This window comes from Zootoca vivipara, chromosome 8 (assembly GCF_963506605.1).
Source record: "Zootoca vivipara chromosome 8, rZooViv1.1, whole genome shotgun sequence".
Taxonomy (NCBI): domain Eukaryota; kingdom Metazoa; phylum Chordata; class Lepidosauria; order Squamata; family Lacertidae; genus Zootoca; species Zootoca vivipara.
In genome coordinates this window covers 2,908,142-2,936,009 of record NC_083283.1, presented here as the reverse complement: position 1 = coordinate 2,936,009, position 27,868 = coordinate 2,908,142, and the positions used below count along the sequence as shown (strand labels likewise).

Here is a 27,868-nt window from a genome sequence, read left to right as displayed (position 1 = left end):
CGCGTTCCCAGAATCCCCCGCGCGGCGCGTGTCTTCTTTCTTTCCTCAGGCGGCGCGGAGTGGAGCAGCTGCTTGTTCTTCATCTCGGGTTCCCCACCCCCCGCAAAAACGTCCCGTTTCCCTCCTCATACCTAACGGTTATTGCGTGAGTAGAGACCATTTCTTCTCACGGGGGGAGGGTAGTTGAGAAGGGGTTGCTAGACGACGCTTTACCGGCAAAAAAGGGGGGCTGATACTTTAATAATGGGCTTTACCTGAAACCGATCACCCCACGTCCCATCATGCATCGCGAGGGCCTGACTTTGGCCTGCCAGTTGCAGCCTCTGCTCTATTTCCCCCCCTCCAAATATGGAAGCAGGAGGGAGGGGGGAGAAGGGCTCCCTGGGAACCCAGAGGGCCATCTAGTCTGACCCCCCTTTGCTTCAGGGTTTTTTGTTTTTATTTCATGGTTAGAAAATTATTGTGATCTTTTTCTCTCTCCCCCCCCCCAACATGTATGGAAGCAGGAGGCGGGTTAGGAAATAGCCCCTTTTATAGGTAGAATTATAGATATAGATATAGACGATTAAACAACAACAATAGGTAGAATTGCAGAGTCGGGAGAACATCCCTTAGGGATCATCTGGTCCACCTCCCTTGCTTTCCTCTTCCTTTCTTTCCTGGCTAGAAAGTTGTTGTTTTTTCTTTCTTTCTATCTATCTATCTATCCTACTCCTTTTCTCTCCCCCACCCCCCAAGACCAGGTATCAAGACAGCTTGCACAAATTGAGACAGCATGGATAGCATTCAAAAAGCTAAAGTAAAAAAATGTGAAAGGTTGTTGCTAAAAAGTCATTGAACTCAATGGAATTGAAATAGTGGCATATTTATTAATCTAGTTGTATTCGTACAACAATATTTAAACACCTCTAAGTGGGGTACACAAAAATGCTGCCATTTGCACTCCCCCGATGTTGTTTCCCTGTGTCTGTTTTAGATTGTAAGCCCTTTTAGGGCAGGGACTTTTCTAACTTGTATGTAAGGCACCATATGCATAGATTTTGCTACTTAAAAAATAGTAATATGTGGCAAGGTTGAAAATGCAATTTTAAGAAGAGGGGTGCTGCTCTAGCACTGGGTTATATATTTATGCTTTTTTTTACTCCACTTTTTCTCTCTGGGGAACTTGGAGTGCTCTTCCACTCACCCCACTCTTACCTTCCCATTGATGTGGTTGTGAGTTAGGTTGTAATTGGCCCAGAGAATAAATCTTAGAGGTTGCTGATCCAAATTTTGACTATGATTCAACATTGTAGGCTGCCTTAGGCAAGTGATTGTCTCTTGGTCTTAAGTTGGGGTGGTAACTGGTCTCTTCTATAGCATTGCTGTAACACATTGGTTATAGTGTCTGGCAAGAACTAGGGAGACTAGGGGTTCAAATTCTCACATGGCTGTGAATCTCACTGGCCGATCTTGTTGCTGAGTCACCATCTCTCCTAGCCTACCTCATGGGAAGAAGAGCCATGTACTGTATGCTGCTTTGAGCTTCTCGGAGGAAGGGTAGGATATTAATGTAATCTTTGTGAAGCCCTTTCAGTTCTTCAAAGTGCTAGGTAAACACCAAGTTGCAGGGGTGTGAATTGGCCATTTTGGCTGCTAGTATTTAAAGCTGGTTTTCCTCATTCTAAATCAGGCTGCTATGCCATGCTGGCTAACCACCTGACCGCCTCTCTTATGCTGACCTATCTTATGGGTTCGGAAGAACTGCTTTGCATACCCAAAGGCTGCTTATTCTGGCATGTTTGCCTCAGAGAGTGGCCTTATGGATGCTTTTGAAATGCTTCCAAGCGAGGCATGCAGATGATCACTTCCTTTTGTCATCATTTGGTAGTTGGAGGTGAAATGCTTTCAGGCATTTGTTGTTGTTGTTTAGTCGTTTAGTCGTGTCCGACTCTTCGTGACCCCATGGACCAGAGCATGCCAGGCACTCCTGTCTTGCACTGCCTCCCGCAGTTTGGTCAAACTCATGTTCGTAGCTTCGAGAACACTGTCCAACCATCTTGTCCTCTGACGTCCCCTTCTCCTAGTGCCCTCAATCTTTCCCAACATCAGGGTCTTTTCCAAGGATTCTTCTCTTCTCATGAGGTGGCCAAAGTATTGGAGCCTCAGCTTCACGATCTGTCCTTCCAGGGAGCACTCAGGGCTGATTTCCTTAAGAATGGATAGGTTTGATCTTCTTGCAGTCCATGGGACTCTCAAGAGTCTCCTCCAGCACCATAATTCAAAAGCATCAATTCTTCGGCGATCAGCCTTCTTTATGGTCCAGCTCTCACTTCCATACATCACTACTGGGAAAACCATAGCTTTAACTATACGGACCTTTGTCGGCAAGGTGATGTCTCTGCTTTTTAAGATGCTGTCTAGGTTTGTCATTGCTTTTCTCCCAAGAAGCAGGCGTCTTTTAATTTCGTGACTGCTGTCACCATCTGCAGTGATCAAGGAGCCCAAGAAAGTAAAATCTCTCACTGCCTCCATTTCTTCCCCTTCTATTTGCCAGGAGGTGATGGGACCAGTGGCTATGCTTTCAGGCATAGTCTTCTGTTTTTGCCATTCCTTCTGTTAGCCCATGGTAGTCCTGTCTTTCATGAACTTGATTAATTCCTGAAGTTGTTCCGAAGCAGCTGTGAGCCAACACAACCTTCCTAGAGGAAATATGTAAAGCTGTACTTCAAGAAGTTTGTGAATGAATGCATATACAGTGGTACCTCTCCTTAAGAATTTAATGCGTTCCGAACACACATTTGTAAGTCGAAAAAATTTGTAAGTCGAATTCCATAGGAATGCATTGGGAGAAAAAATTCGTAAGTTGAAGCAACCCTATCTAAAAATTCGTAAGTAGAAAAAATCCGATCTAAACCACATCCAAGATGGCGGACGGAGCTCCATTTGTAAGTAGAAAAATTCGTAAGTAGAGTTATTTGTAAGTAGAGGTACCACTGTACAGTACAAAAAGCTGCATTTTCTTACTAGGTGGTCTCTTGCGACATATGTGATCCTTTCTACTCGCAAGTGAACTGTTTGTGATGGAGTCCGAGGCGTTCTCAAGAGGAAACTTTATTTCACACACTGCTCTCTGCAGATCTCTGCCACACAATGATTGAATTCTTTCACCAACCTTCTCTAGCCCAGCTTCTTCAATACTGCACAGCTAAAGAAATGTAGCTGCATTAACTTCCTAATAATAAATGTGAGGGCTTGTTTCTGGTTTTTGATTTGTTACTGCCCCGTCTTTGACACATGACTGGCTACAACATCTGCTGGAGCTATAAAGCACTGCAGCATTCCTGAGTATCTGCCTATGACTGTTCTATCTTTGCATTTCCTGCATTCTAACACCGCTCCATTTTTAATTCAATGTTGTTAACTACTGTATGCTATCTTAACTGCTTGTGGATCATACGTATTTTTTTCTGCCCTTCATTAAATGTTTGCTGTTGGATTTCCCTTTTATTTTTATAGCAGTATTTCCTCTGTCCTCCTTGTTCTTCTCCCCCACACACACACTTTTGAGTTTTTATTTTAAGTGACCCTTAAAACAGAATGCTGGACTAGATGGGCCTTTGGCCTAATCCAGCAGGGCTTTTTTTTTTTTAGGTTCCTACCCTTACTGTTGTGTTGAGGGTTCTTGATAGGAAAAAGGACAGGCATCTCTAACGTGACACTGTGACGGAATAGCTTTAACCAGGATTGGGAAAAACCCATGTGCCTTAAGACCTGGTTACATATTTTCTCAAATGTTTTCCCCCCACCAAAACTAAGGTACAGTGGCACCTCACAAAACGAATGTCTCGCTCAACAAAAAACTCGCAAGACGAAAGCATTTTGCGTTGCGCGAGGGACTCGCAAGACAACGAGGTTTTCTATGACCACCGCTTCGTCTTGCGAAGCGCGGCCATAGAAAGACGAAGCGGCGAGCGGCAACAAAAAGGGAACCAGCTGTAGCGCGGTGAGAAGGCTGACAGCTGATCTTCTTGCCGCACTACAGCTGTCAGCGCGAGCTGAAGCGAAGCTCGGGGAAGGCAGGCAGGCAGGTGACAACAGCCCCGGAGCCGAAGCTCAGCGGGCGCTGCTTGCCACCTGCCTGCCTGCCTTCCCCGAGCCGTGCGCTTCGGCTCGGGGGACTGGCGGTGGCGGCAGTGCTTCTCGGGCACAGCGCTTGGCTCGGGGGACTGGCGGCGGCAGCAGCGCTTGCTCTCTTGGCTTGGGGAAGGCAGGCAGGCAAGAGAGCAAGTGCCTGCCTGCCTTCCCCGAGCCAAGCGCCCACTGCGCTGTGGTTCGGGGGACTGGCGGCGGCAGCAGTGCTTGCTCAGGCGCAACGCTTGGCTCGGGGGACTGATGGCGGCAGCGGCACTTGCCTTCCCCGAGCAAGCCGCCAGTTCCACCACCCTTGGAAGATTGGAGCAGGGAGGTTGGTCCGGCCCAGGGCATTCTCTGTGGCAGTCCCTAAGTTGTGGAAATCCTTCCCTACAGCGGTGTGTGTTTGTAGCACCTTCATTGTACATCTAACAGCCTTTGACACCTGAGAAGTGTGCTTCCAGAATCCACACTATTCCTGCAATAGTAATTAGTTTAAACTGTTTTAATACTGATTTTTCAACATCTGTAACTTTCCCTGGGACCTGCTGGTGAAGGGAAGGTAATAGATTTAAATAACAATTGTCATAATACATTTTCCTTTTCATTATGTGGGCTTCTGAGGGGCGGTGGAGGGATTCTCTATTATGGTAGCCTCCTGCTGTAGAGGGTGAAGCTTTCGTGTTACATACAGGGCAGCCAGCTATCCTATGGGAGTGGAGCAGGTTTTTCAAGATTCAAATCCTTTTTGCTGTGCTGTGTTTCAGATGTTTCCACTTCTGCACAATGCCATAAACAGCTTCTACTTGTCTTGTAGGATTGTGCTGTGATGGTGGGCTTGAATCCCTTGGTTGCTTTACTCTTTGGCTAGTACGTTTCTAGAAACAAAACCATCTTAACCTTCCTGCTTTCTGTCTTTCTTTCTTAATGCTATCCTAGGAACTAAAAAAGTAAGTACTTGCTCACAATATTCTTGCTCCTTTGCTTGCTTGACTTACTCGAACTAAAAGTGATGCCCAGTAAGGCAGATCTACCAGGCTTGGCTTTTAAAGTATCTAATAGCAATTGTGGCATTAAGTATTTATATTGTACTTGTGTCTTTCATTTTGATGCTCAGGCTTTTGTGGAGGAGTGGATAGTATCTTATTTCAACAAAAACAGCAGGAATGCAAAATTACTACTGTCTTCCATCATCTACAGCCTCCTAATGGAAAATACTTCCTCTGCTTCTGATAATCTGGGGTGTATTGCCTTTTAGACAATTGTATATATTGGTTTTAGATTCTACCCAGCTCTTTTACAAAAGCTTGGTAGCAACTATTGAAAAAATAAGTGATTAACAGAATACCACATTAAAACCTATTTAAAATGAATCCGCATTAGTTTTTCTACGGCTGTTGAAAGCCAGCCCAACCAAGAAAGCCTTTTCAGGCTGCCAGAAGGTATTCATGCTTGACATATCTCTATTGTGATTTCCACAACTGTGTAGTGACTACTGATTTAACCTAACAATATATGTATGTATGTATGTATGTATTATATATAATTACTGCTCAAACTAGGCGTCATGTACAGTACAGTTCTGGAGGCATTCCTATCACAGCCGGTAGGGTCAGAGGAAAGGGTAAGGCCCATGCTATTAAACTTTTATAACCATAATCTTAGCATCTCTCAAACATAAAAATCATAGTAATTAATTACATTAAATTTAAAATATGCACTTAAATGACCCCACCTACTGTAAAATATTGCCTCCTTTTTGAAACAGCAGTTTCGCTCACTGGCTTAAAGCAATTGGCTCTAATTCTGCTAATCCCAGAATAAAATGGAGCATTTAGGTGGAACACCATATAAGCACCCTTTCTTTCTAAGGATTTGGGCTTTCAAAGAAATTGTCTATACAGTTCATATAGTAAAATCATGCCCATGTCTCAAAGCGTGTATCCTTTTTGAGATAATCCAAGTCATAATTGAAATAATTTCGCAAATATAGTTACTGCTGCTGAATCCTTTTAGCTAACAGCTTCTCTCATAAAATTTTCCACAGTGATAGCCCCAATATTTAGCATTTTGTAAGTCACCTGATTTTGACCTTAGGATTGAAGGGTCACTAATTTGTGGCTGTGGAAGAATCCTATCTGTCCCTTGTGTCTTTGTCAGCCTTTTGTTAAAATCCTTGCTTTTTCCCTTCTCCAGCTCTTCCCCCTGACTCAAAACTGTAGCTTACTCTTTTACGCTGTTGGATGCTGCTTCTATTTCTAGGGAAAGCTTCAATATTCCAAATTCTTCCCAAATCCCTTATCCCTTGCACTTCGTTAATGGCTATATCTAAAGGTCATGGAAGAGTTACCACGAGTGCAAGCACTGTTCCCACTTTGCTCCTCCTGTAATACAAACTGGAGCAGCAAACCACAATTTTTGACTTAGCACGGTGTCCGGATCAGGGATCATGGTTTATTTCACTCCCCCCCCCCCCCGCAAAAAACCTGCTATGTGAATTCTAAGATGTGTACTTTGTTTCTTGGCCATGGCTTGTTTGAGCGACACAAACCACAATCCCTGGTTTGGACATAATGCTAAGCAAGGGATCATGGTCTTTCCTGCTTGTATTAAGGGAGCAACAAAATGGAAACTATCTCCACCTTGACAATAAACCATTAACTATGGTTTATGCCAGGCATTCCCAAACTTTGGCCCTCCAGATGTTTTGGACTACAGTTCCCACCATCCCTGACCACTGGTCCTGTTAGCTAGGGATCATGGGAGTTGTAGGCCAAAACATCTGAAGGGCCGGAGTTTGGGGATGCCTGGTTTATGCTGATGTGCGAATGCAGTCGGGGGTTTAATGCAGTTTCTGCCATATATGGGACAAATGGCTAATTCCCTTTTTATGCAACGTTAAAAATACGGTGCATTGAAACTAGGATTCTGAGCAAAATAAAAAAATTCCTTCCAGTAGCACCTTAGAGACTGAAACAGAAGTCGACTCATTCCAATAACAAACTTAGTTAGTCTCTAAGGTGCTACTGGAAGGAATTTTTTTATTTTGTTTTGACTACGGCAGACCAACATGGCTACCTACCTGTAACTAGAATTCTGAGGTTACTGTAAATATGGGACCTACTTTGTGTGATGTACTGGAAATGTGCAATGTACCTGTTTTGACATTCATTATATGCACTGGGAAAGGGACCCAGGTGGTGCTGTGGGTTAAACCACAGAGCCTAGGGCTTGCTGATCAGAAGGTCAGCGGTTCGAATCCCTGTGACGGGGTGAGCTCCCGTTGCTCAGTCCCAGCTCCTGCCAACCTAGCAGTTCGAAAGCACGTCAAAATGCAAGTAGATAAATAGGAACCACTACAGCGGGAAGGTAAACGGCATTTCCGTGCGCTGCTCTGGTTCGCCAGAAGTGGCTTTGTCATGCTGGCCACATGACCTGGAAGCTATATGCCGGCTCCCACGGCCAATAATGCGAGATGAGCGCGCAACCCCAGAGTCGGTCACGACTGGACCTAATGGTCAGGGGTCCCTTTACCTTATATGCACTGGGAGGCCATGTGCAAGGAGAGGCAAGAGGTTACTCCCATCAGTCATTACCTTTCACCCCCTGAGATGCCATTGTGATGTCATTGCCTTTCACTAGTCACAATGCTCTAGATTTTACACAAAGTAGCCTCCCATGACCAAGTCCATACAGCTCCCAGCTTTCCAACATCTTGATATGAACTTGTTTTCAATGGGGTCAGGGCTGGACTTTTAAGAAGTAAAAATTTCCATTTTTTTTAGAACGAGCATTCCATTTCAAGTCACCAATAGTAAGTAGGGAAATTTATTAAAATGCTTTTCAAGAAATAGAAAGCTCATTTTAAAAATGATCCTAGTTTTGGGGGGTGTCCAGTTCTGATGTGTCTTTCAAGTTAATTCACTTACACAAGAATTACACATTCACAAAATGGTCCACAGGGATAGACCCAATATTTAATACTGTATCAAGAGCATAGATTTTAAACCACATGGTAAATTTCAAAATTCTGGATTTCATTAATAGCATAAATATGGGCACAAATCACACCAATCACTGCTTTGAACCAAACTAAACCTCAGCAGGGCTTTCATGAGATGTAGATTGGGTTATGACCATCTGCTGCACACTCTGAAATTCTAAATCTGAGGTCAGTTACTCCCTTTGTAGTTGTTGGGCAGTTGCTACTGATTCATTTATTCATATTCTGTTTATTCTGACATCCTCTTGCAAAAAGAGTATGGAGTTCTAAAAACTGCTCATTTACATTTTAATAACTAATGCTACTTGGATATATAGCAATGTGACTGATAACTTTGGCTTAGATAATAAGTTTTATAATTTGAGCCCCATGAATAAAAGATCACCCACAATGCATATGTTGATCCCAGCCTACAAATGAGCAGTAAAATTGATTTGCTAATTTTGTTGATCTGCTAGACCAGGCATTCCCAAACTATGGCCCTCCAGATGTTTTCGCCTACAACTCCCATGATCCCTAGCTAACAGGACCAGTAGTCAGGGATGATGGGAATTGTAGTCCAAAACATCTGGAGGACCGAAGTTTGAGGATGCCTGTGCTAGACAGTCTGTGAACTTTGAAGAGCCATTGGTTGGCTCTGGGTGGCCCACAAATTCCAATCCAAAATACAGCAATTACTTGATCTGCATTGCCTCTGCCATTGTGTGTGATGATGTCCTATACAGTGGTACCTCGGTTTTTGAACGTACAGTGGTGCCTCGCAAGACGAATTTAATTCATCTTGCGAATCGCGGTTTCCCATAGGAATGCATTGAAATTTCTTTTTTTGCCCATAGGAACGCATTAATTAAATTTCAATGCATTCCTATGGGAAACCGCAATTCGCAAGACGCATTCGTCTTGCGAAAAATTCGTCTTCCAGGGCATTCATCTTGCGAGGTACCACTGTAATCCATTCTGGAAGACCATTCAACTTCCGAAATGTTTAGGGTTGCCAGACTCAATAGAGGACAGGACTTCTGTGCCTTTAATTGCCCTGCTCTCTTTTGAGTCTGGAAACCTTAAAGAGAAACCAGCAGACCCTTTGCTTGAAAATTAAACAAAGGGTCTGCCGGTGTCTCTTTAAGGTTTCCAGACTCAGAGAGCAGGGCAATTAAAGGCACAGAAGTCCTGTCCACTATTGAGTCTGGTAACCCTAGAAACCTTCAGAAACCAAAGCATGCCTTTCTGGAAGCATTTCCGTCTGGAAAACTCAATATGGAAGCTGGGTGCCACGTTTGGTTTCCGAAAAGCGTTCAAAAACCGAAACAGTTACTTACAGGTTTTTGGTGTTCGAAAGCTGAAACGTTTGACATCCGAGGTGTTGGAAAACCGAGGTACCACTGTATATTCCAGTGAACATGATCACTGGAAGACAGAGGGTGCAAACCAGATCATTTCATTGCTCTTACTAGTTCTGGTCTGCATCCCAAGATACCGAACTAAATTTATGCTGCATAAATAAATCTACTCCCCCCCCCCACTGCGTAACAACAAAACCATTTTGGCATATGAAATGCAGTTTGGGAAGGCAGAGCCTTCTAGAGCAGCTTATTTTGAGCAGCTTTGAACATTTGAGTAATTCAACCAGTGAACGGAGCACAAAACTCTTATGCACCCAAAACACCATTGGGTTGTATCCTGCTGTGTTTTACTCAAGAGTCAACTAACTGAAATTGATTGATCCAAGCCAGTCATGTCCGTTTAATTTCAGTGGATCAACTCTTGAATATGACTAGCATTGGATTTTAACTAGGGCTCTGCATATATGTAGCTAGTAGAACCTGAGGTCTTGAAATGAATAGAATCTTAACTGCATGCCATTAGTATGTCTTAGGGTTTCTCCCCCCCTGCAACTATATTACTGTGCTTGTTTCTTAATGCTGCCGCCCCGTTTGGAAGATGAGGACAAGGAAGCTACTTTACCCCGCAGAAAAAGTCTGGGTGGACAAGTACAAGTATGACGAGGCAGAGAGGCTCCACTATGAGCGGGAAGCAACCTTAGCAGCTTCCGCTGCCGGGGCCTGTCAAGAGGTGGTGGCGGTGAACGGCTTCTGCCACGAGGAGGACCCTGTGGAGGAAGAGGTGAAGGGAAACCTGTGGAGGGCAGGAAGCAGGAAGAAGCAAAAGAAAAGGAAGTGCTCCCCCAAACGCAAGTCTTTAGACCCCAAAGTGGACTTTGTCCTGGCTGGGTTACTGGCCGACCGTGTCTGGTTTGACAAACCTCTCTTTGACCGGGCGGAAACAGCTTACAGGAAGAAGCTTGCCGAAATGTTGTTGAAGGAGGCTTCTGAGGGGCTCACGGCCGCTGAGCAGTCTGCGCTGGTGCCCTGGTCGGAGGCAGAGGTCCTCCAAGGTGATAGGAGGCCACAGAGAAACCTGGCTGCCTTGCCCTGTGCCCATGGCAGCCTGATGGCCTGCCACCACATCATCCAGGATGCTTGGGTCAACAAGTTCAACTTTGACGACGCTGAGAAGCTGTTTGTCGAAAAATCCCAGTTGGCTCTACCACAGACCCTGGACCTCTCATCCACGCCATTGCACAGCAGTAGTGGACTAACACCAGATGAAGGCTATGTGACTGCGCTGCCTACTCCTTCAACACCAGCCCAGCCTGCAGATATCATTGTGGATACCGGTGCGTCCCCAAATCTGCCTGATGCTTTGATCCAGCCGGTGAATGGCAAGCCTCAGGTGTCGAGTTTGCAGGCGCTGATCTCGGAGGTGTGGCTGGAAAAGCCTATCTATGATGACGCAGAGAGATGCTTTTACACAAACATGTTTGACGGGCACCCTCCGGGAAAGGTGAGGTTGCAGGAGTGTGGGCGCCCAGAGTCTTCCAAGAGGAGCCGGAAGGACAAAAAGGGCCGTAGCACGGGGAAGCAGGCAGCAGCAGGCAAGAGGGGAAACAACAACATCTCCGCAACGGCACCTCCAGATTCTGCCCTCTCACCAGCCACCTGGTATTTCATGCACAAGGACAGCGAGTCTGCGTGGCTCAGCAAACCCACCTATGACAGTGCTGAGGCGCAGTACTACATCTTCAGAGCCTCAAAGCTGGCAAGCAAGCAGGAGAGCGCCGGAATGCCCGAAACCATGCTAGCAAAGCCATCTCAGCCAGCTGCTCTCACTTCAAGTGCACCAGAGTCTCATGCTAAGTAGGAAACGCTTGTTCTGGGGTAACATTCCCAAACCTAATGGGCCAGGATAGTGTGGAAGAGCTTCTATATGTAAAACATTGAAATGTGTTGTGTCCCACTGTAGAAAGATATAAGCAGGCCATAATAGACATCCATGTTAATTGGGCCTGTCCAGGTTAGGAGGAGGAAGGAAATGGTTTTATGATTTGTCCTTCTCAATTGCCGGTGCTGCTGCTCTGGTCTATTTAAGCTTATAAATTATTCCCATTACTTTTGCAGAGCCTGTTAACCTGTTCAGGGGAGGCATCTGAAACAGGATTTACTATCTCTGTATTATTATTATTATTATTATTATTATTATTATTATTATTATTAGGGGATTAGTATCCTGCTCCTCATGCAAAAACCTTCCAACTAGCATGCATCAGAAGAGCAATTTGCTTGATTATATATATGTAGAACAGGGACGTCCAACTCCCAAGAGACTGCAATCTACTCACAGGAAAAAAAACAGTGATCTACCTCTTTTCGGGGGGTTCAGGTCAAAGTTGTTGAGCATTTTTTAGGGAGCAGAGTCAAAGTTGTTGAGCTTTTTGTGTGGGTTCGGGTCAAAGATAGTTGAACTTTTTTACGGAGAAAATTCAAAGTTGTTGAGCTTTTTTTAGAAGGGTAGGTCTGAAATACTGAGCTTTCTTTAGGGGAAATAGGGAAAAGTCACTCACCAAAAGATCAGTCATGACAGAAACAGTCTCACAGCTTTTGCTTTTGTCAGATATGGAAAAACTTTTTTTAAAAATATGATCTCCACAGATACTGTATCTGACCTTTCTGGCTGTCTCAAACACTGGCTGTATTAAGCTGGAACTATACATTTCCGTGCGCTGCTCTGGTTCGCCAAAGCGGCTTAGTCATGCTGGCCACATGACCTGGTAGCTGTACACTGACTCCATCGGCCAATAACGCGAGATGAGTGCTGCAACCCCAGAGTCGGTCATGACTAGACCTAATGGTCAGGGGTCCCTTTACCTTTACCTTTATACCCCAAAGTGCTTCTTAGCAAAGGATTGTTGTCGCTTGAAGGTTTGCTGAGTGGTTTTGGTGGTTTTGGACTGATCTGGAAAGGTTTGGGACATTTATGTGAATGGAATGGACCAAACAGATACCTCTGAAAGGTGCTTCTTTTTGTTGGCTCTATGCTTCCCCCTGCAATTTAAGTGTTTCTCAATAGCATATTGCAAATTCTGATGTTTCCTGTCAGGTTCTCCCCTTTCCCTCTACACTTAAAATCTTCTATCCTGTGATCCTTTTCTGTGTCATCCCGTCTGATAGTACCCATGTAGTCTCTCCTGCCATGCAGTGAACCTCCCTTAGTTTTGAATTCCACTGCCACATGCAAAATTCTCACCTCTGTTTATGAATGCCCCTATTTCCCCTCTAGACACAAATTTAATGTTGTGCTTCTCTTTTGGCCAGTTTACCAAACCACTGTCTACTAGAATGAAGGCCTCCACAAAGGGGATAGGATGTCTTGCTCTTTTGTAAACTTTGCCCTGGTGCTTGGCTTTGCATTATTTTAAGCAGGTCTATGCTGCGTCCATTGGTGGACGTTGGTTAATGTGGCTCCACAACACTCCATTCCCCCCCCCCATAGGAGTTGAAGTGCTACTTACAATCATTTAGCTAGAATCATTTTGGTGGCTTATTCAGGTGTCCATAGAGCTGATGTCATAGCTACCCTCCTGTCTGGGCAAAGGAACTCTCCGTAGCCCTCCTAGAAAGGCAATGTCAGGAAGGGGTTGTTTCTTAACATGAGCATATTGAGAAAAATTAACTGTTGGTTGGACTGTGTGCATTTTCACGTGTCTTGTCTCAGGGTAGTTGAACTGGGTTTTTTTAAGGACGCTTGCTTATCTTGCAGTGTCAAAAGGACTGAACAGGGGGCCAAGTGACTGAGCAGTAGGTTCCTAATTGGTCCCATTTATACAAACCTCCCCATCTCAGGTAGGAAGGATCCGTGAGCCCAATGGGGATGTGGCCCAATGGGATGGAAGAGGGAGATGATGTTTGACTAAGCTGGCCCTAACCGTTGAGCTGAAATATTCCTAGGTATTTATTTAGTCTCCCCCCTCTTTTCAGAAACATGGCCGCCAGCTTCCTCATGCATGAAAAGATCTGGTTTGACAAGTTCAGATATGATGATGCTGAGAAGAGATACTATGAACAGAAGAACGGTCCAGCTGCTAGCCCCTCCTGCCAGCAGGTAAGATGCAAGTACTGTCCAGGGGGAACAGGCAGCTTGCATGGCACAATCCTTCTGGAGCAGGTAGCAATGGGGGCTCTCTTCATACTCCTATGAAGTCATTTCCATTCACAATCTCACCATCTACTGAACACCTGATGACCTTTGCTAGCCTCCGCCTAGTCTCCTGCTAATCAGATGTCTGTGGGAATCCTATAAATGGGGCTTGAAGGCGACAGCTGCCACCTGCTAGTTCCTGACCACCACCAAGTAACTGATATACTGCTTAGTACCTGTAGGATCTACAAAACAATACCCCAGTGTTTCTCAACCAGTGTGCCTCCAGATGTTTTGGGACTACAACTCCCATCATTCCTGACCACTGGTCTTGCTAGCTAGGGATGATGGGAGTTGTAGTCCCAAAACATCTGGAGGCACACTGGTTGAGAAACACTGCAATACCCTACGTAGAGTGCCTCTCACATTATTCTTGGAGCACCAGACGTCTTAAAATTCTCTTCCTGCCTATCATCTCCTTGTCAAGTATTGGCCTTTTGCCTTTGGTTGCAGAACAATCACCCTGCTCTCCCACCCCACCTTACTCTATGGTACAAGTGAATCCAAAACATGTTATTTCCCAGTGGGATGCACTACCTTGAGAGGGCAAGATCTCCTTTCCCTGGTGCGTTTCCAGGGAAGAAGAGCTCCTCAGCTACTGTACAGGTGTTGTAGTTTGAGTACTACAAGAGGTAGTTGATTGCCAAGCAGGTAATTTCCAGCTTACCTCCATTCCACATTAATTACCCCTTGCCCCTCGAACCATGCATTCTTTGCACTTTTAAATGTTTGTCCTTGAGAGTGCTGGCTAGGGTAAAACAATGTGCATTAAAATAAACTTTTGAGCTATTTGAAAAGGAAAATGGAGCCATATTAGCTGCATTCGGGTACAGTGCTAAAGTATGACTTAGCAATGTGAGGCTGCACCATGGTGAGGTTTGGTTTCGCATGTTCTCCTTCTCTTCCCACTTCCTTTGTGTGCAAGGGGAGAAAGCTTTATCCTTCCAGTTGTGCTTTGTGACAAAGCACAATTCTCCCCCTCTATATATATATATATATATATATATATATATATATATATATATATGCGCAACTGGCTCTTCTTGATAATTCTAGTTTAACCACCTGTAGTTTGTTACAAAGAGAAGACGAATGCTTCAGATTTTCTCCTTTGTAGGCGAAGGGCTGGAAAGGCCTGTTCTGACACATTCCCATATTGCTAAACCAGGGATGGGGAACATTTTTGGCCTGGTGGCCCAGATCTACAATTCTCTTTTGTGCACCCAAACTAAACAGGACTGAACACTCCGCACATCAGCTGGTGAGAGGGGAATGGAATCCTGCTGCGCCTGTCTGCCCCATACCTGATGTCACATAGGATGTTTGGTGTGGGGCAGGTGAGTGTGATTTCAGGAAAATGATCTTGCAGGCCAAATGGGGAGTCATGGTGGTCTAGATTTGGCTTGTGGACCAGAGGTTTTCCACTCCCGTGCTAAACCATGCTTTAGTGTTCCATCTGAATGCAGCCACTGTTTCTCAATAATCCAGGTTACTCTGAAAGGACAGAGTAGGAACAGCATTGCCTCCTTGGCATTGAATAATGGAGATGAGAGGCAGGATTCAGGTTGATAAGGTTTTCTAGGCTGCAAGAAAATAGCTGTAGAGCAGGGAGCAAAGTTTTGTGACTGTGAACAGGTTCCAGAGAGGCTGCTGTTGACTCTGTTATAGAAGATGGCTTGTAAGGAAGGGAGAAGGTGAAGGAAATTCTTACACGTTCTTTCTTGTGAACGTTATGAACAGCATTTGTTGGACACTGAAACACACTCCCCTCTTCCTCACAACCTGCAGAAAAGTGAAATATGGTTGAAATCTGCAGGGCTTTCTTAAATATCATACTTTTCCATCTATAAGATGCCCCCTATTTTGGGGGGCTCAAATTTAAGAAAATGGGGGGAATGCTGAACCAAGTATCACTCACCCAACTGGCAAACGCTAACAATTGCAAGCAGCACAAGCCAAATTGCCAAAGTGGTAGCCAATCCATGGCAGCACTTGACGCATCCGCTAATAACCCACCCATTTGACAAAGCAGCAGCCAATCCAAAGCAGTCCTTGCAGCAGACACCATCCACTCACCCAATCACTAGATCCTGCTCCCGGATGCCACCAATCGCCTGTCCCCCCTCTGCACTACCCATGTATAAGATAAACCCCCCCCATTTTTTACTTTATTTTGGAGTAAAACACCCTCGTCTAATACACGGAAAAGTACTGTACGGTTATTGCCTGGCTGGTAGATGCTGCACTTGCTCAGCTACATTTGTGCTGCCTTCAGTAGTTACATAACTGTAGGAACTAGAAATGCTCACCTGTGAGCAGTTGTGCACATGGTACAGGCCCTCAGAGGGGCAGGCTGTGAGTGAAGCAGTGGGCTCTCTTTTCTCTGGTAAGCAGGAGATCAAGTGACGTTTGCACCATATCCAGAAGCAGCAGCTTCTAAGTATTCAGTCTCCCAGGGCTTATTCTCCAAGCTGCTTTGTTAGTTAGTAAGGAAGCAAATGAGACTGACAGTCATTAGGGCCTTGAAATTGATAAGCGCCTTCTTTAAATAGGCTGACTTTCCTGCATCTTGAGAACATGACAGTATGCTGGCCTGTACTTGTAATGTCTAATAAAGATTTGGCAAAGTAAGTAGAGAACATGGCAGTTTAGAAGTATGTTGGCTCTTGCCAGGAAGGATTAGACTGGTGCTTTCCAGGGCCCTATTTTCTTTTGGAGGTTTTTTTTTTAACACATCTGTGGCTGCCCACAAGAGAGACTGAAGTGTGCCTTCAGTATTCACCATTCCAAACACGGATTCTTTGACACAACTTGCACTATCACTTGTCACAGGGGAATCCTAGAACACCCAACGTTGGCCAGAAAGTTCTATCCCATCCCTGAACCCTAACTGAATGGAAAGGCAGGTGGGTGCAATCTGGGAAAACAGCATAAACTTGGCTGTCCCACAGTTCTAAAGAACTGGTTGAGAAACTACACAGTTATTTGATTCTGTGATTCTATTTTGTGGGTATTAAGACTGAAGTGTGTCTCCAACTTTTATTTTTTATTTTAAAAAATCTGTCCCACAGGTGTCAAAGGTTTGAGGAAATGCTCATGTAGGACCTGATGCATACTAAACTCAGCTTAGTGTGTGGAGGGCTTCAGATGCATGGCATAGACAGTGTGACTGCCACCATTAGAACAAAACAGCTTTCATGATTTAACAGCAGTTATGCCTGAAGATACATTCTAGACCAGGCACCCCCAAACTGCGGTCCTCCAGATGTTTTGGCCTACAACTCCCATGATCCCTAGCTAACAGGACCAATGGTCAGGGATGATGGGAATTGTAGTCCAAAACATCTGGAGGGTCGAAGTTTGGGGATGCCTGGTCTAGATTAAAGTTGAACCCAGCATCAGGTCAGCATGAGGAAACTTGCGTTCAAGGCTCTGAAGTGTAGATTGGAGTACCCCACACAGAATTTGGTATCCTGAAAGATTTCCCCTAAAAAAGTTTCTAGTCACAATGGTTGAGAGGTGCTTGCTAACACATGGCCAGTTGCTGGAGAAAGGCTCAGATGAGAGGGGACCTGGCTTGCCAGCAGCTGTGGCATCAGTGCTTGACCCAACTCTGCCTCCCATCTCATGGCTTCCATACATCTAGCCCAGGTATGCTTGCCATCTCCACCATGTTTCCAATTCTTTCACCACCATTCTTTATGTGGTTGGGGAGATGCCAGCTTTTTTTTTGAAAGCCTGGCACTTAAGAGCAGAATCTTGTTCGAAACCAAATATATTCCATTTTCATAATCTAGGCCGGTGTTCCTCACACTTTGGTCTCCAGCAGTTGTTGGAGTACAACTCCCATCAACCCTGACCACTGGTCCTGCAAGCTAGGGATGATGGGAGTTGTAGTCCCAACAACAGCTGGAGACCCAAGTTTGAGAAACACTGGTCTACACCAAAGAATGCAAGTCTCAGTTCAGGATATACGGCTGCCCTGCTTTTGATGTAAGAAATTTATTGTGTCTATAAACCCACTCCATTTGCATAGGGTGGGTAGCAGCAGTAGAAAAAGCACTTTTGTCAATTCAAAGTCTGCATGTGCACTTTCTATGGAGAATAGGGTCACTGACCCAGACACGGGTAAGGCTGTGTCATGAATAGCTACACCCGCTTGTCTGATGCAAAAGTTGGTGGGAAGTTGGAGCGTCCCGGTGGCTGCTGCCTGGATCCTATCCTGCAGCTATTCCAGATATAGCTGCTGACAACATAGTTGTTTCATTCCATGGATGGATTTTTACGCTCACTAATTTTTTTCAATGGCTGACTGCTCTCTACACAGTAAAAACACTTTCCCTCCTTTCATGTGATCCACCCTCAGTAATTTCTCCTGTATCTGTTTGTGCCTTTTTTTAAAAAAAAAAAAAAACCAAACCAAACAAAAAACCAAACACTTGGTTCTTTCTGCACTGTTTGCAGGAGAACGGAGCCAGCACGATCCTACGCGACATTGCCAGAGCCAGGGAGAATATCCAGAAGTCGCTGGCCGGAGTGAGTACCTGGGCGCTCTCTCACCAGCTGGCTAACTGCATTCATTTTTCCTAGCTATGGCATATCTCACAGATATAACTCCCCCTGCTCCTACTGTGATTGATTCCCCCCCCCCGAGCCTGTGCGTGTGTGGCTTTTCTTACCATAATTCAGAAGGGATGGATGAGGTGGAATGAGCTCTCATATCATGGCATCCTGTTTGTGACATATCCTGCTTACTCTAGCCAGATTGCATTTGCAGACTAACCCAAAGTGAAATTGCTGTGTGGCATTCCTTCAGCTCGTAATTCAGAACCAGAGCATGCGCTTGGGAGCAATCATAGGGCGCAGCTTTTGCTAGGGTGCCGTATCAGACGACAGGTGGCAGGTTGCAGCCTTGAATCCAGCCCTGTGTTAGGCGCTCGTATGTCAGTTCTACTCTAGTTTCTTGACATACATTGGTGGTTGGGAGCTTATAACATGGGGGATGATTCAAGCATGCAGTGCCCCCCCCCCCAACCATCTGATCTGACAAAATAAATTGCATGCAACTTCCTCTGTTTCTGTTCTTTGCGGGCTTAGCATTTGCTTAGCTTCACACTAACGTAGCACTTCAGGGACAGCAGTTGCCCTGTCAGCAGGGGCATTTGTGAGCTGAACAGTGAATTTCTTGATCCAGTTTCCATTAAGATATATGCAGAGGGATTGTATTTTTGCATTCTGCCTCCAGTGAGCTGGTTTGGCTGTGAATTTTAACTCTAAATGCTGCTGCAGTAACTTAGCCTGGGTTCACATAAACAAAGGCAGTTGACTTTCTTTAGTCAACTCCACAGCAAATTGAGAAAATGAAGCTGTGCTGCCTGGGGCTGATGGAAGTTGTAGTCCAAAATAAGTGAATAGCGTCAGGTTGAGAGAGGCTGCAGTAGAGGAATGAGCTGAAGTGACTCGTGAGTGTTAGGTGAGAAGCAGAAGAATGTGGGGTTTTCGGTGCTGCGAGAAGATCCTTCACTTTCAAGGACACACCTTGGAGACTTACAAAAAAGACAAAAGAAATTTGCCTCATCTTCTGTTTAGCTGGGAACTTCCATTCATTTGCATGGCTTCTTTTTGAAAACAAAAGGGCATCTTTCTTGCTTGATTTCATGCTTGCATTAACAATTAATCTTGGGTGTGTTAATTTGAGCCAGTGAAGGGTTTTATTTATTGACTGAATTTGCATCCTGCCCTTCCTGCTGAAGGAGCCCAGGGCAGTTTTGACTTTGAATTATGCCTGGATGGCTCTGGATAACACTTGGTTGCTTGGCAAGTAGACGTGCAGCAGGAGCAGAATGAAAAAGCTATTTGCCTCAAGACGCAGCACCTCTTTCCATTTTGCATTTGCATGGTCTCTCTGTTTCAAATAACTGTTTTTTGTTTTTTGCTTTTTTCTGTTCAGCTGCAGCACTTCTTATTTTCTGCATGTGTGGCATATTAAATGGGTATGTGTCTTAAGTTGATGAACAGGTGGGGTACCTCACAGTGGGTTTGATTTGACGCTCTTTGACTTCACATGGCTGAAGCAGAGAAGAGAGAACAAAAAGTGACTCCCTTGGACATCTTCCTGCCTGTTTCCATGTGATTAAAAGCTGCCTCTTAAATTCAGCTCCAAACTCTGTGTATTGGTTTCAGTACTCTTAAAACTTGGATAGTAAGACAGCCTTTTATTTAACAACTTGCCTGGTGTCTATAGGGGGTTAGGAGTCCCACGCAGGTGAGTGAGTGAGCTGGTGCAAGAGGGATGGATCTCTCCATTCTGCTTGGTTTCCATGCCAACTGCAGAAGACGAAGGGGAACTCTCCCCTCCCTCCCTCCCTTCCTTCCTTCCTTCCTTCCTTCCTTCCTTCCTTCCTTCCTTCCTTCCTTCCTTTCTTTTTTTCTTTCTCCCCCTAAGCCTGCTAAGGGGCAACCATCCTCTATTTCTACAGTATTCACTGCAGCCAGCACGGAGACACAAATTGCTAGTCCCTTAGGCTAATAAAAAAGGGTTCAGGCTCATTTTTATTTGCAATATTTTACTCTGTCTCATCGCTGCATAGTGAAACCAGGGCAGGCAATAGTAAAAAGGTAAAATTATAAAACAGTTTCCAGTTACAAAGTTAGGAAGCAGAAACAAAGAAAGTTAGGAAGCAGCGTATAAACAATCTCGTCCAGGCACCAGAGGAGTCCCATAAAAGCCTGCTGGAAAGTGTGTGTGTTAATCTGGCGGTGAAAGATCTTCAGTAGATCATTTCAGCCCTAATCCCTGGCCTTAACCCGGACTGAAGTGGGTAAAGATAGGCAGTGCTATTTTTTTAGAAAAAAAGGTGCCGGAACTCACCATGAACACCTCCCTCATTCTCTTAGAATGGCAATGGTGCCCACCTGAGAGGTGCTGGAACTAAGCGAGTTCCGGCTGGAAAAAAAGCCCTGGGTCTTGGAGTTAGTTTGGCCTTAATATTAAAGCATTTGTTTGGAAGTTTTATAGACCACTAAATATTTGACAATTTTGAAAAGGATTTCCCATCCTGTTTCTTGGAATGGAATGGCAGCTTGAACTAATCTCCATTGTAGGCTTTGGTAGCCAGCCCCCGCCCCCCCAAATGCAGAGGGTACCAGGTTGACCAAGGCTGCTCTGTGACCGTTGCTCAGATCAGTGCTGCCGGCTTCTCCAGGGGAAGAGAAGGGGATTTGTGGTGGTGCTTTGTGAGCACAGGGTAGGAGTTTTGTGGGTATGTTTTCTTCTTTGTTGTGCATTTGATTTCTCTGGCTGCTGTAACACTCTTTATTTTTAAAGCAATTTACCATTCTTCCCCTGCTTATTAAAGGGAAGGACTGATTATCCTGATGGGCTTCCAGAACTTGTTCTTCCACAACTTGTTCTCTGAATTGATTTAATTGTGCTGTCCCAAACATTCCAGTTGCAGCACACCAAGCTTCCCAAGTGGGGTTTTTTAGAGGAATAAACAAATTATGGTCACTTGGGCCTAGTGCTAAGTGTAACACGAACTCATTTTGATTAGGAGGGTCAGTTACAGCATGTTTAAAAATAAAAAATTACCAGGCTACAAGTGGAGCTAATGATCAATATATTTTAATAATTCAAGGAGTGGCAGATACAAAATGCAGAGCAATGACAGTACTAAGATGGAGAGGCAAGTTGCAAGGCAAAATGGGGGGGGGGGTTACCTGTAACAGAACCACAAATAAAAATTTAATGCCGAAAAGAGTATATTTTCATTTGGGAACTAGAAAGCTGCCTTATACCAAGTCAGACCACTGTTCTATCCTGACAGCAGATAGGAGACATTCCTGGTCCTCCTTGTGGGAGGTTGAACCTGGGACCTTCTGCATCCAAAGCATGTATTCTACCACTGACCTTTGGCCCTTCCCCGTCGTCATAATATGCAACATCAGACAAAGGTGGGAGGAGTTATGGCATACATGGAGATGGTGTCAATGGCGCAAAATTTAAGAATCATTCTAGGAATCTATGGTATAAACAGGTTGTGAAAACAGTCACTTCCAAATGTGACTACATGCTGCTCACCTCAAACTCCAAATCATGTGTGAACAAGTTATACAGCATCTTTCCCCATCGCCATTCCTCCATCGCAAGAATTGTCCGCCTACTTCCACTTTCAGTTTCTTACCTCCTGGCTGAGGTTACCTAGGGACTTTTAATGAGGGACTTAAAATGTATATGGGTTGTTTTCACGTGTTTGTGTCTGAAATAATCCTGGCTGTTCCGCTAAGCCTAATGGTTTGCCGTGTCTATGGCTAAATTGCAAGTTGCCTTAACTGTTTAACACAGGACTTCCTCTGCTAAGCTTTTTCTGCCATTTCCATGTCGGGACAAGTTGACCGTGTGAGCAGCTTGTTTTGGGCTGGAATGGTAGGATTTGCTATCTCTGGTTAGGCAGTCAAGACCAAATCTGTGCCCTGACCTTAGTTGAAAAGAACAGAACTTTGAAGCTTAAACTCATTTTAAAAAATGCATCCCAGGTTACTGTCTTACTCCCAGAATATTGATTTTACTTAACCTTTTTTTACCTAGGCATGTTTTCCTGCATGTGGGTTTGACTGCTCTGCTTAGCTGCCCACATCTGCATGAGTGACCAGAGTAAACCATGTATTTTTTTACCATAAAATACTCTTGCCCTTTCCAGCTCAAGACAGTTTTGCAAAACCCCCACGAAGCCCCTCCAGCACGTCGCAAGAAGCAGTCAGGTCGTGCGACTGTAAGTCGCTTTTGGGGCGGGGGGAGCACAACAACCTGTTTGTTTGTCTGCCAGGGTCAGCCTTTGCTCCTACGTAAGGCCCTTCCTCTGCCTGTTCCCCATCCTGTCATCGTGCTGCCTTGCAAATTCGGTGCCGTTTAATGGTCTAGTTATACATAGTTGTGTTTATGGCAAATATCCACACAGTTATGTCCACACAGTTATGTTCAGTTATCCTTTAGAAGTGGCTTCTCAAGTGGGGAAAGAGAAACCCTTGGCTATAAAGCTATATTCTAATTTTTAAGTTAGACTAATTTTTAGAAACATGTATACTGCTTACCGTAAGCAGCAGAATAACTGAAAATAGTATTCCCTAACCCACATTTCTAACCTATGATTTCTGATGCTTATCTGTTGCTTGTTCGATGTTCCAGTTTGCTTTTGAAACTCCCTGTTTCAAATACAGTTTTCCATGCAGAGTGGAGGACGCCTTGGATCTTGGCCAAGTTCTCTTGAGAAGAACTGGAGCCATCTCTCCCAGTCTTGTTAAAAATAAATAAAAATGGTCTCCCATGCCTGAGTAGGAATGGTGTTCACATTATCTGCCTCGCATGATGTTGTGATCTTAAGAACAGAATACTGATCATGTTCACCAGGGTTACCTCCCCCTTAAAAAGAGGTGCAATGCCATACGCATAACCCCCCTTTTGAGACATTCATACACATGCCATGCAAATATTATCGTATTTAAGATATTAGGAGGTACTGCATAGCAGGGACTATTTGACAGCTATGTTTTGTTTTGAATTGCCTAAAAGCCCCACAGGAGCACATATTCAACAGTTTATGAACTGTGTACACCATTCCCATGATGTGGCTCAGGCCATGTGCTATTTGTCTTGCACCTTCTGTTTGAAAAAGCTTGGTCCCTTTTGCTCTCTTCATAGCTTCCCCCATCCATTTCTCTCCTGTCACTGTGGCTCTGTTATGATAGAGCGTCTCTCTTGTCTGATGTGTCAGCAACTGACGGCCTCACCCTTCTCCATACTGTCTGTCTCTTTTTCAGAGTGTGAGCAGCACGTCTGCAGCAGGACCGGCTGGGGACCAAAGTGAGCTGGTCACCAGGATCGCGACCCTGGAGGCAGAGAATCAAAACCTTCGTTGTGGTGAGTGGCAAAATCGGATTATGACTTGCAATTGACGTGCTGGTAACTCTTCACATTCTCTTGTTCAGAAGGAGGAGTCTGTGTGTTTTGACTTCTGTCAGCATTCTGCTGGTGCTAATACAGTAACTGGCAGGAAGGAAAGCAAAGTGTCCCATGCTGTCACTTTTGATCCCATTCATTCAGTGTTCTCTACCCCCCTCCCATTCTCCAGTGGTTACAGACCTTCAGCTTGCCATCTCCAGACTTGAGAACCGCCTGAGCCTTCTGGAAAAATCATCTACCTCTCATCACCCTTCACCGCCACCACCGACACAGGTAAAAACATTTCTAAAGGAACATGCCATCGTATATTTCATCCAGTTGTGGACAGGAACACTCTGGGGCTTTGGGGGAGTGGCAGCAGTGGGGTTGGGGGAAACCTCTGCAGGGTGTTTTTATTTAAGCCCCATGGAGAAGTACATAGTCTCAGCCAGATCTTTGTGTGGTAGAAAAGTGGAACAAGTTCCTTATCTGGGGGGGTAACGTCATTTGTTTGTTATTGGAGAGCTTTGTTGCAGGAGGAAATTGGCAACGGTGGGCACTTCATCTTCAGCTGTTAACATCCTTCTCATTAAGGAGCGCCAGGGTTTCCCAGAAAATGTGTTTTACTTTGAAAACTATTCCCTTAATCTGTGTGTGGGAGTGACCAAGTAAAAACTTTCATTTTAAGTTTACCTCCTCTCCCTTTTGGCATTTGCTTTTTGCTTTCCCTTGATGCAAGATTTATTTTGGTGTCTCCTTGAAGCATGTCACTCCCATGAAGAAGGTGGAGCCGCTGACCCATTTATCAAGGAAAGTTGAGCTGCCTTCTGCTTCGTCTACAAGGAAAGCAGAGTCCTCCACGGCAGAGGCTGCAGATGAGGACGATGACGACATCGACCTCTTTGGTAGTGACGAGGAGGAGGAAGACCAGGAAGCTGCCAGAGTTCGAGAAGAGCGGCTCAAGCAGTATGCAGAGAAGAAGTCCAAGAAACCTGGCCTGATTGCCAAGTCTTCCATCCTCTTGGATGTCAAGCCAGTAAGCTCCTTTTTTTACCCTTCTGCCAGTGAGTCAGTGTCATGGGGATAACTTCAGGTGCTCCACTCAGCTGGTAAAGTGTGTCTTGTGTGAATTGGGTGTTCATAAAGAATTCTCCACCTTAGCTTTGAGTGCGTTGTCTCTGCCCTTTTCTTCTCTGTCTCTCACCCTGTCTCTGCAGTCTTCTGGGGTGCTGGAACGAATATGAGGAGAGCTATGAGCATTCCATGTTCTCAGCACTTGATTGTAGCTGCAGAACTGAGTGTCCTGAAGTTTGGACGAAACAAATATGGAGCGCTCAAGACTGATATAGCGCTGCCTTGGAGTACTAGGCCATGGTTGACGGGCGTTGCTTAATAGGGTTCCTAGTGTTTGCTGGTTTGGGCTTCCTGCATAACTCCAAATTTGGCATCCTCTAAGACTTTTCTGTCTGGCTTTGTATCAGATTCAGGGCACTTAGCTCACAAAATGCTTAATACCAAGCATAGGATGAATACATAGCAAAACCATATTGCAGTTGGAGCAAACCACTTCCAAGACCACCCAGTACAGTAACTGGGTTCTCAACTCTCTTTTGTCTTTCTGTGTAATGCTTAGAACCTGCATTATGGGTATGTCAGATACTCACATACAAAAATAGAGGAACCGCTAGAGACAGAAACATGCTGATATGAGGGAGTTGGTGTGCTGTAGTGGTTTCACCTTCAATCCCAGTCACAGAACTTGTTACGACTTTGAGCCAGTCTCCATCTCTTGAGCTAACCCACCTCACAAGAAGGCAGGTGAGGATGAGAAGAGCAGGGCAAGATTGCCCTGTTTGCTGCCCTAAGACCCTTGGAGAAAAAGCAGGATCAAAATAGCACCCAGCATTTTTACAACCCGTTCCATCTGTTTTAGCATCAGGGTACCTCCACAAGTTTCCGTGTGCTGCTCTGGTTCGCCAGAAGTGGCTTAGTCATGCTGGCCACATGACCTGGAAGCTGTACGCCGGCTACCTCGGCCAATAATGCGAGATGACACTTGATTGGCACATGTTTAAGGAAAGGTTTGGGGGTATAATAATAATAATTTTATTATTTATACCCCGCCCATCTGGCTGGGTTTCCCCAGCCACTCTGGGCAGCTTCCAACCGAATATTAAAACAGTACAGCATTAAACATTAAAAACTTCCCTAAGCAGGGCCGCCTTCAGTTGTCTTCTAAAAGTAAAATAGTTACTTATTGCCTTGACATCTGCTGGGAGGGCGTTCCACAGGGCGGGTGCCACTACTGAGAAGGCCCTCTGTCTGGTTCCTTGTAACCTCACTTCTCGCAATGAGGGAACTGCCAGAAGGCCCTCGGTGCTGGATATCAGTGTCCGGGCTGAATGGTGGGGGTGGAGATGCTCCTTCAGGTATACAGGACCGAGGCGGAGGTATGTTACATTTGGCAAAAAAGAACTTGGTGGAGTAGCTTGAAGACAGGTGAAAGGGAAGATCTAAAGTTTCATAAAATTGCTAACTAGATTTTATTTCTCACCAATGCTGGTAAGCTAATCTCCAGTCATGTATGGCTTCTCCATTTCACATATTTACTTTTGGATAATCTCTGGGAAGTCTTTTAATCCTGCAAGCAACCTTGCACTGCCTTGTGTCAACTGTACCCCCTTGGCTCCTGTATTTTCCTTACTGATTGCGTTGCTAACTCCCATTCCCCCCTCTCCTTTCTCTCCTCCAGTGGGACGATGAGACGGACATGGCCAAGATGGAGGAATGTGTCAGATCTGTTCAGATGGATGGTCTGGTTTGGGGAGCCTCAAAGCTGGTCCCGGTGGGTTATGGCATCAATAAACTCCAGATCCAGTGTGTGGTGGAAGATGACAAAGTTGGGACAGATATACTGGAGGAGGAGATCACCAAATTTGAAGATTACGTAAGTTCCCATGGAGGGATATTCCTCTGGCCCAGTTGTCCAACCCACAGGGATGTAATTCTGTACTGTAGAGCTGGATGACCATCTGTCATGAATGCTTTAGCTGAGATTCCTGCATTACAGGGGGGTTGGACTAGATGAGTTCTTGGGGTCCCTTCCAATTCTATGTTCTATGTCCAAATTGTGGAAGACTCTATCAAGATCATATTTGACCATATTGGAGCTGATCCAAAACAATTGGGGAAGAGGTGAAATTTCATGAACATTCCAAGCTATTTTGGGGGGAGGGGGCTTTTGGGGTTTTGCTTTTTCCCCAGGGAGGGTGCTGCAGAGAGAAACACAAACTGTCTGGGCATCCTGCTAATTCCCACTCCCAGATGCCTTGAGTGACTAAGAATAATGCAGACCCTTGATTAGGACTACATTAGCAAGCAACTAGTGCAAAAAAATTGAGGCTTTTGGCAAAAACTTTTGAGTCTCCTGAAAAGCCCATCTTTGTGCTAAAACCTTTAGAACATTCAGTTCAGCCCCAGACTTTAAAAGCTTGTGTTGAGGTTGTTGGAAGTCCCAGAGACTTATATTTGCACATTGAGCTTAAGCCTTGCTGGTGTGTTCTCTCAGCTCTTATACCTTCTACTGCTTGCTTCGTCCCAGGGGCAAGTCTGCCATGTTCACTTTTGCCAACCTGGTATATACCCTTCATATGTTTGGGACTGATGGTCGCTCTGATCCAAAACATCTGGAGGGGACCATGTTTGTGAAAGTTGCATTGGTAATTGAGCACCTGCTTGCTAAGCGGTTATTGTCTGGGGCTCTCAAGGGTTTATGTACAACAACAGGCATGCATGCCTTAAAAATGCTGATGCAAAGCATTTAACTAAGGCCTAGTGTAGTCACATTAGTAGAACTTGTACAAAACTTCTCACAGAAATTGGACAGACAGACAGACAGATTCATTCTGTGTAGCTGCTTATGTACCAGAGTGCGATCTGCATAGGTCACTGAAGCTGAGCTTGAGAGTCCCATTAGGTTTCCAAGCCTTCAACACACATCACACCTCCTTCTTAATTATCTTAACTATCATGAGGGTTAGGGTTTTCAAACGATGCCTGGATCAGATTGCAGAGTCTATGGTTTGCACACACACAGCCCCTTCGCTTAGGCCAGTCTTGGGATTTATTTTTTTGGCCTGACAATGCAAAAACTCTTCTCACTTCATTTTTCTCCCTTATGTCTTCCAGGTGCAGAGTGTTGACATAGCTGCTTTCAACAAGATCTAACTGCAAACCTTTACACTTTCTAAAGCTAATAAAAGGTCAAGAGTTGGAGAGCA

At 44.9% G+C, this 27,868-nt stretch overlaps 1 protein-coding gene across 5 annotated transcripts; it reads left to right on the top strand.

Moving 5' to 3' along the window:
* Nucleotides 1-26: 26 nt before the first annotated feature.
* On the top strand, nucleotides 27-27,868 carry EEF1D (eukaryotic translation elongation factor 1 delta). Of its 5 annotated transcripts, XM_035125359.2 has the most exons (9): nucleotides 10,043-11,313; nucleotides 13,432-13,555; nucleotides 18,116-18,187; nucleotides 22,351-22,422; nucleotides 23,468-23,567; nucleotides 23,779-23,882; nucleotides 24,352-24,624; nucleotides 26,341-26,535; nucleotides 27,777-27,868. In XM_035125359.2, the coding sequence occupies exons 1-9, from the start codon at nucleotides 10,058-10,060 to the stop codon at nucleotides 27,813-27,815; spliced, it is 2,235 nt and encodes a 744-aa protein (XP_034981250.2). In that variant the 5' UTR covers nucleotides 10,043-10,057; the 3' UTR covers nucleotides 27,816-27,868. The 5 variants fall into 5 exon arrangements, with proteins under 5 accessions (XP_034981254.1, XP_034981250.2, XP_034981252.2 ...); XM_035125361.2 differs by lacking the exon at nucleotides 18,116-18,187; XM_035125360.2 differs by lacking the exon at nucleotides 22,351-22,422.

Excerpts from the sequence above, each read along its gene's own strand:
- EEF1D (XM_035125359.2), top strand. The coding sequence starts at position 10,058 with ATGAGGACAAGGAAGCTACTTTACCCCGCAGAAAAAGTCTGGGTGGAC. Across the intron at positions 18,188-22,350 it reads TCCAGAAGTCGCTGGCCGGA|CTCAAGACAGTTTTGCAAAA; the intron begins GTGAGTACCTGG and ends TGCCCTTTCCAG. Across the intron at positions 23,883-24,351 it reads CACCGCCACCACCGACACAG|CATGTCACTCCCATGAAGAA; the intron begins GTAAAAACATTT and ends GTCTCCTTGAAG.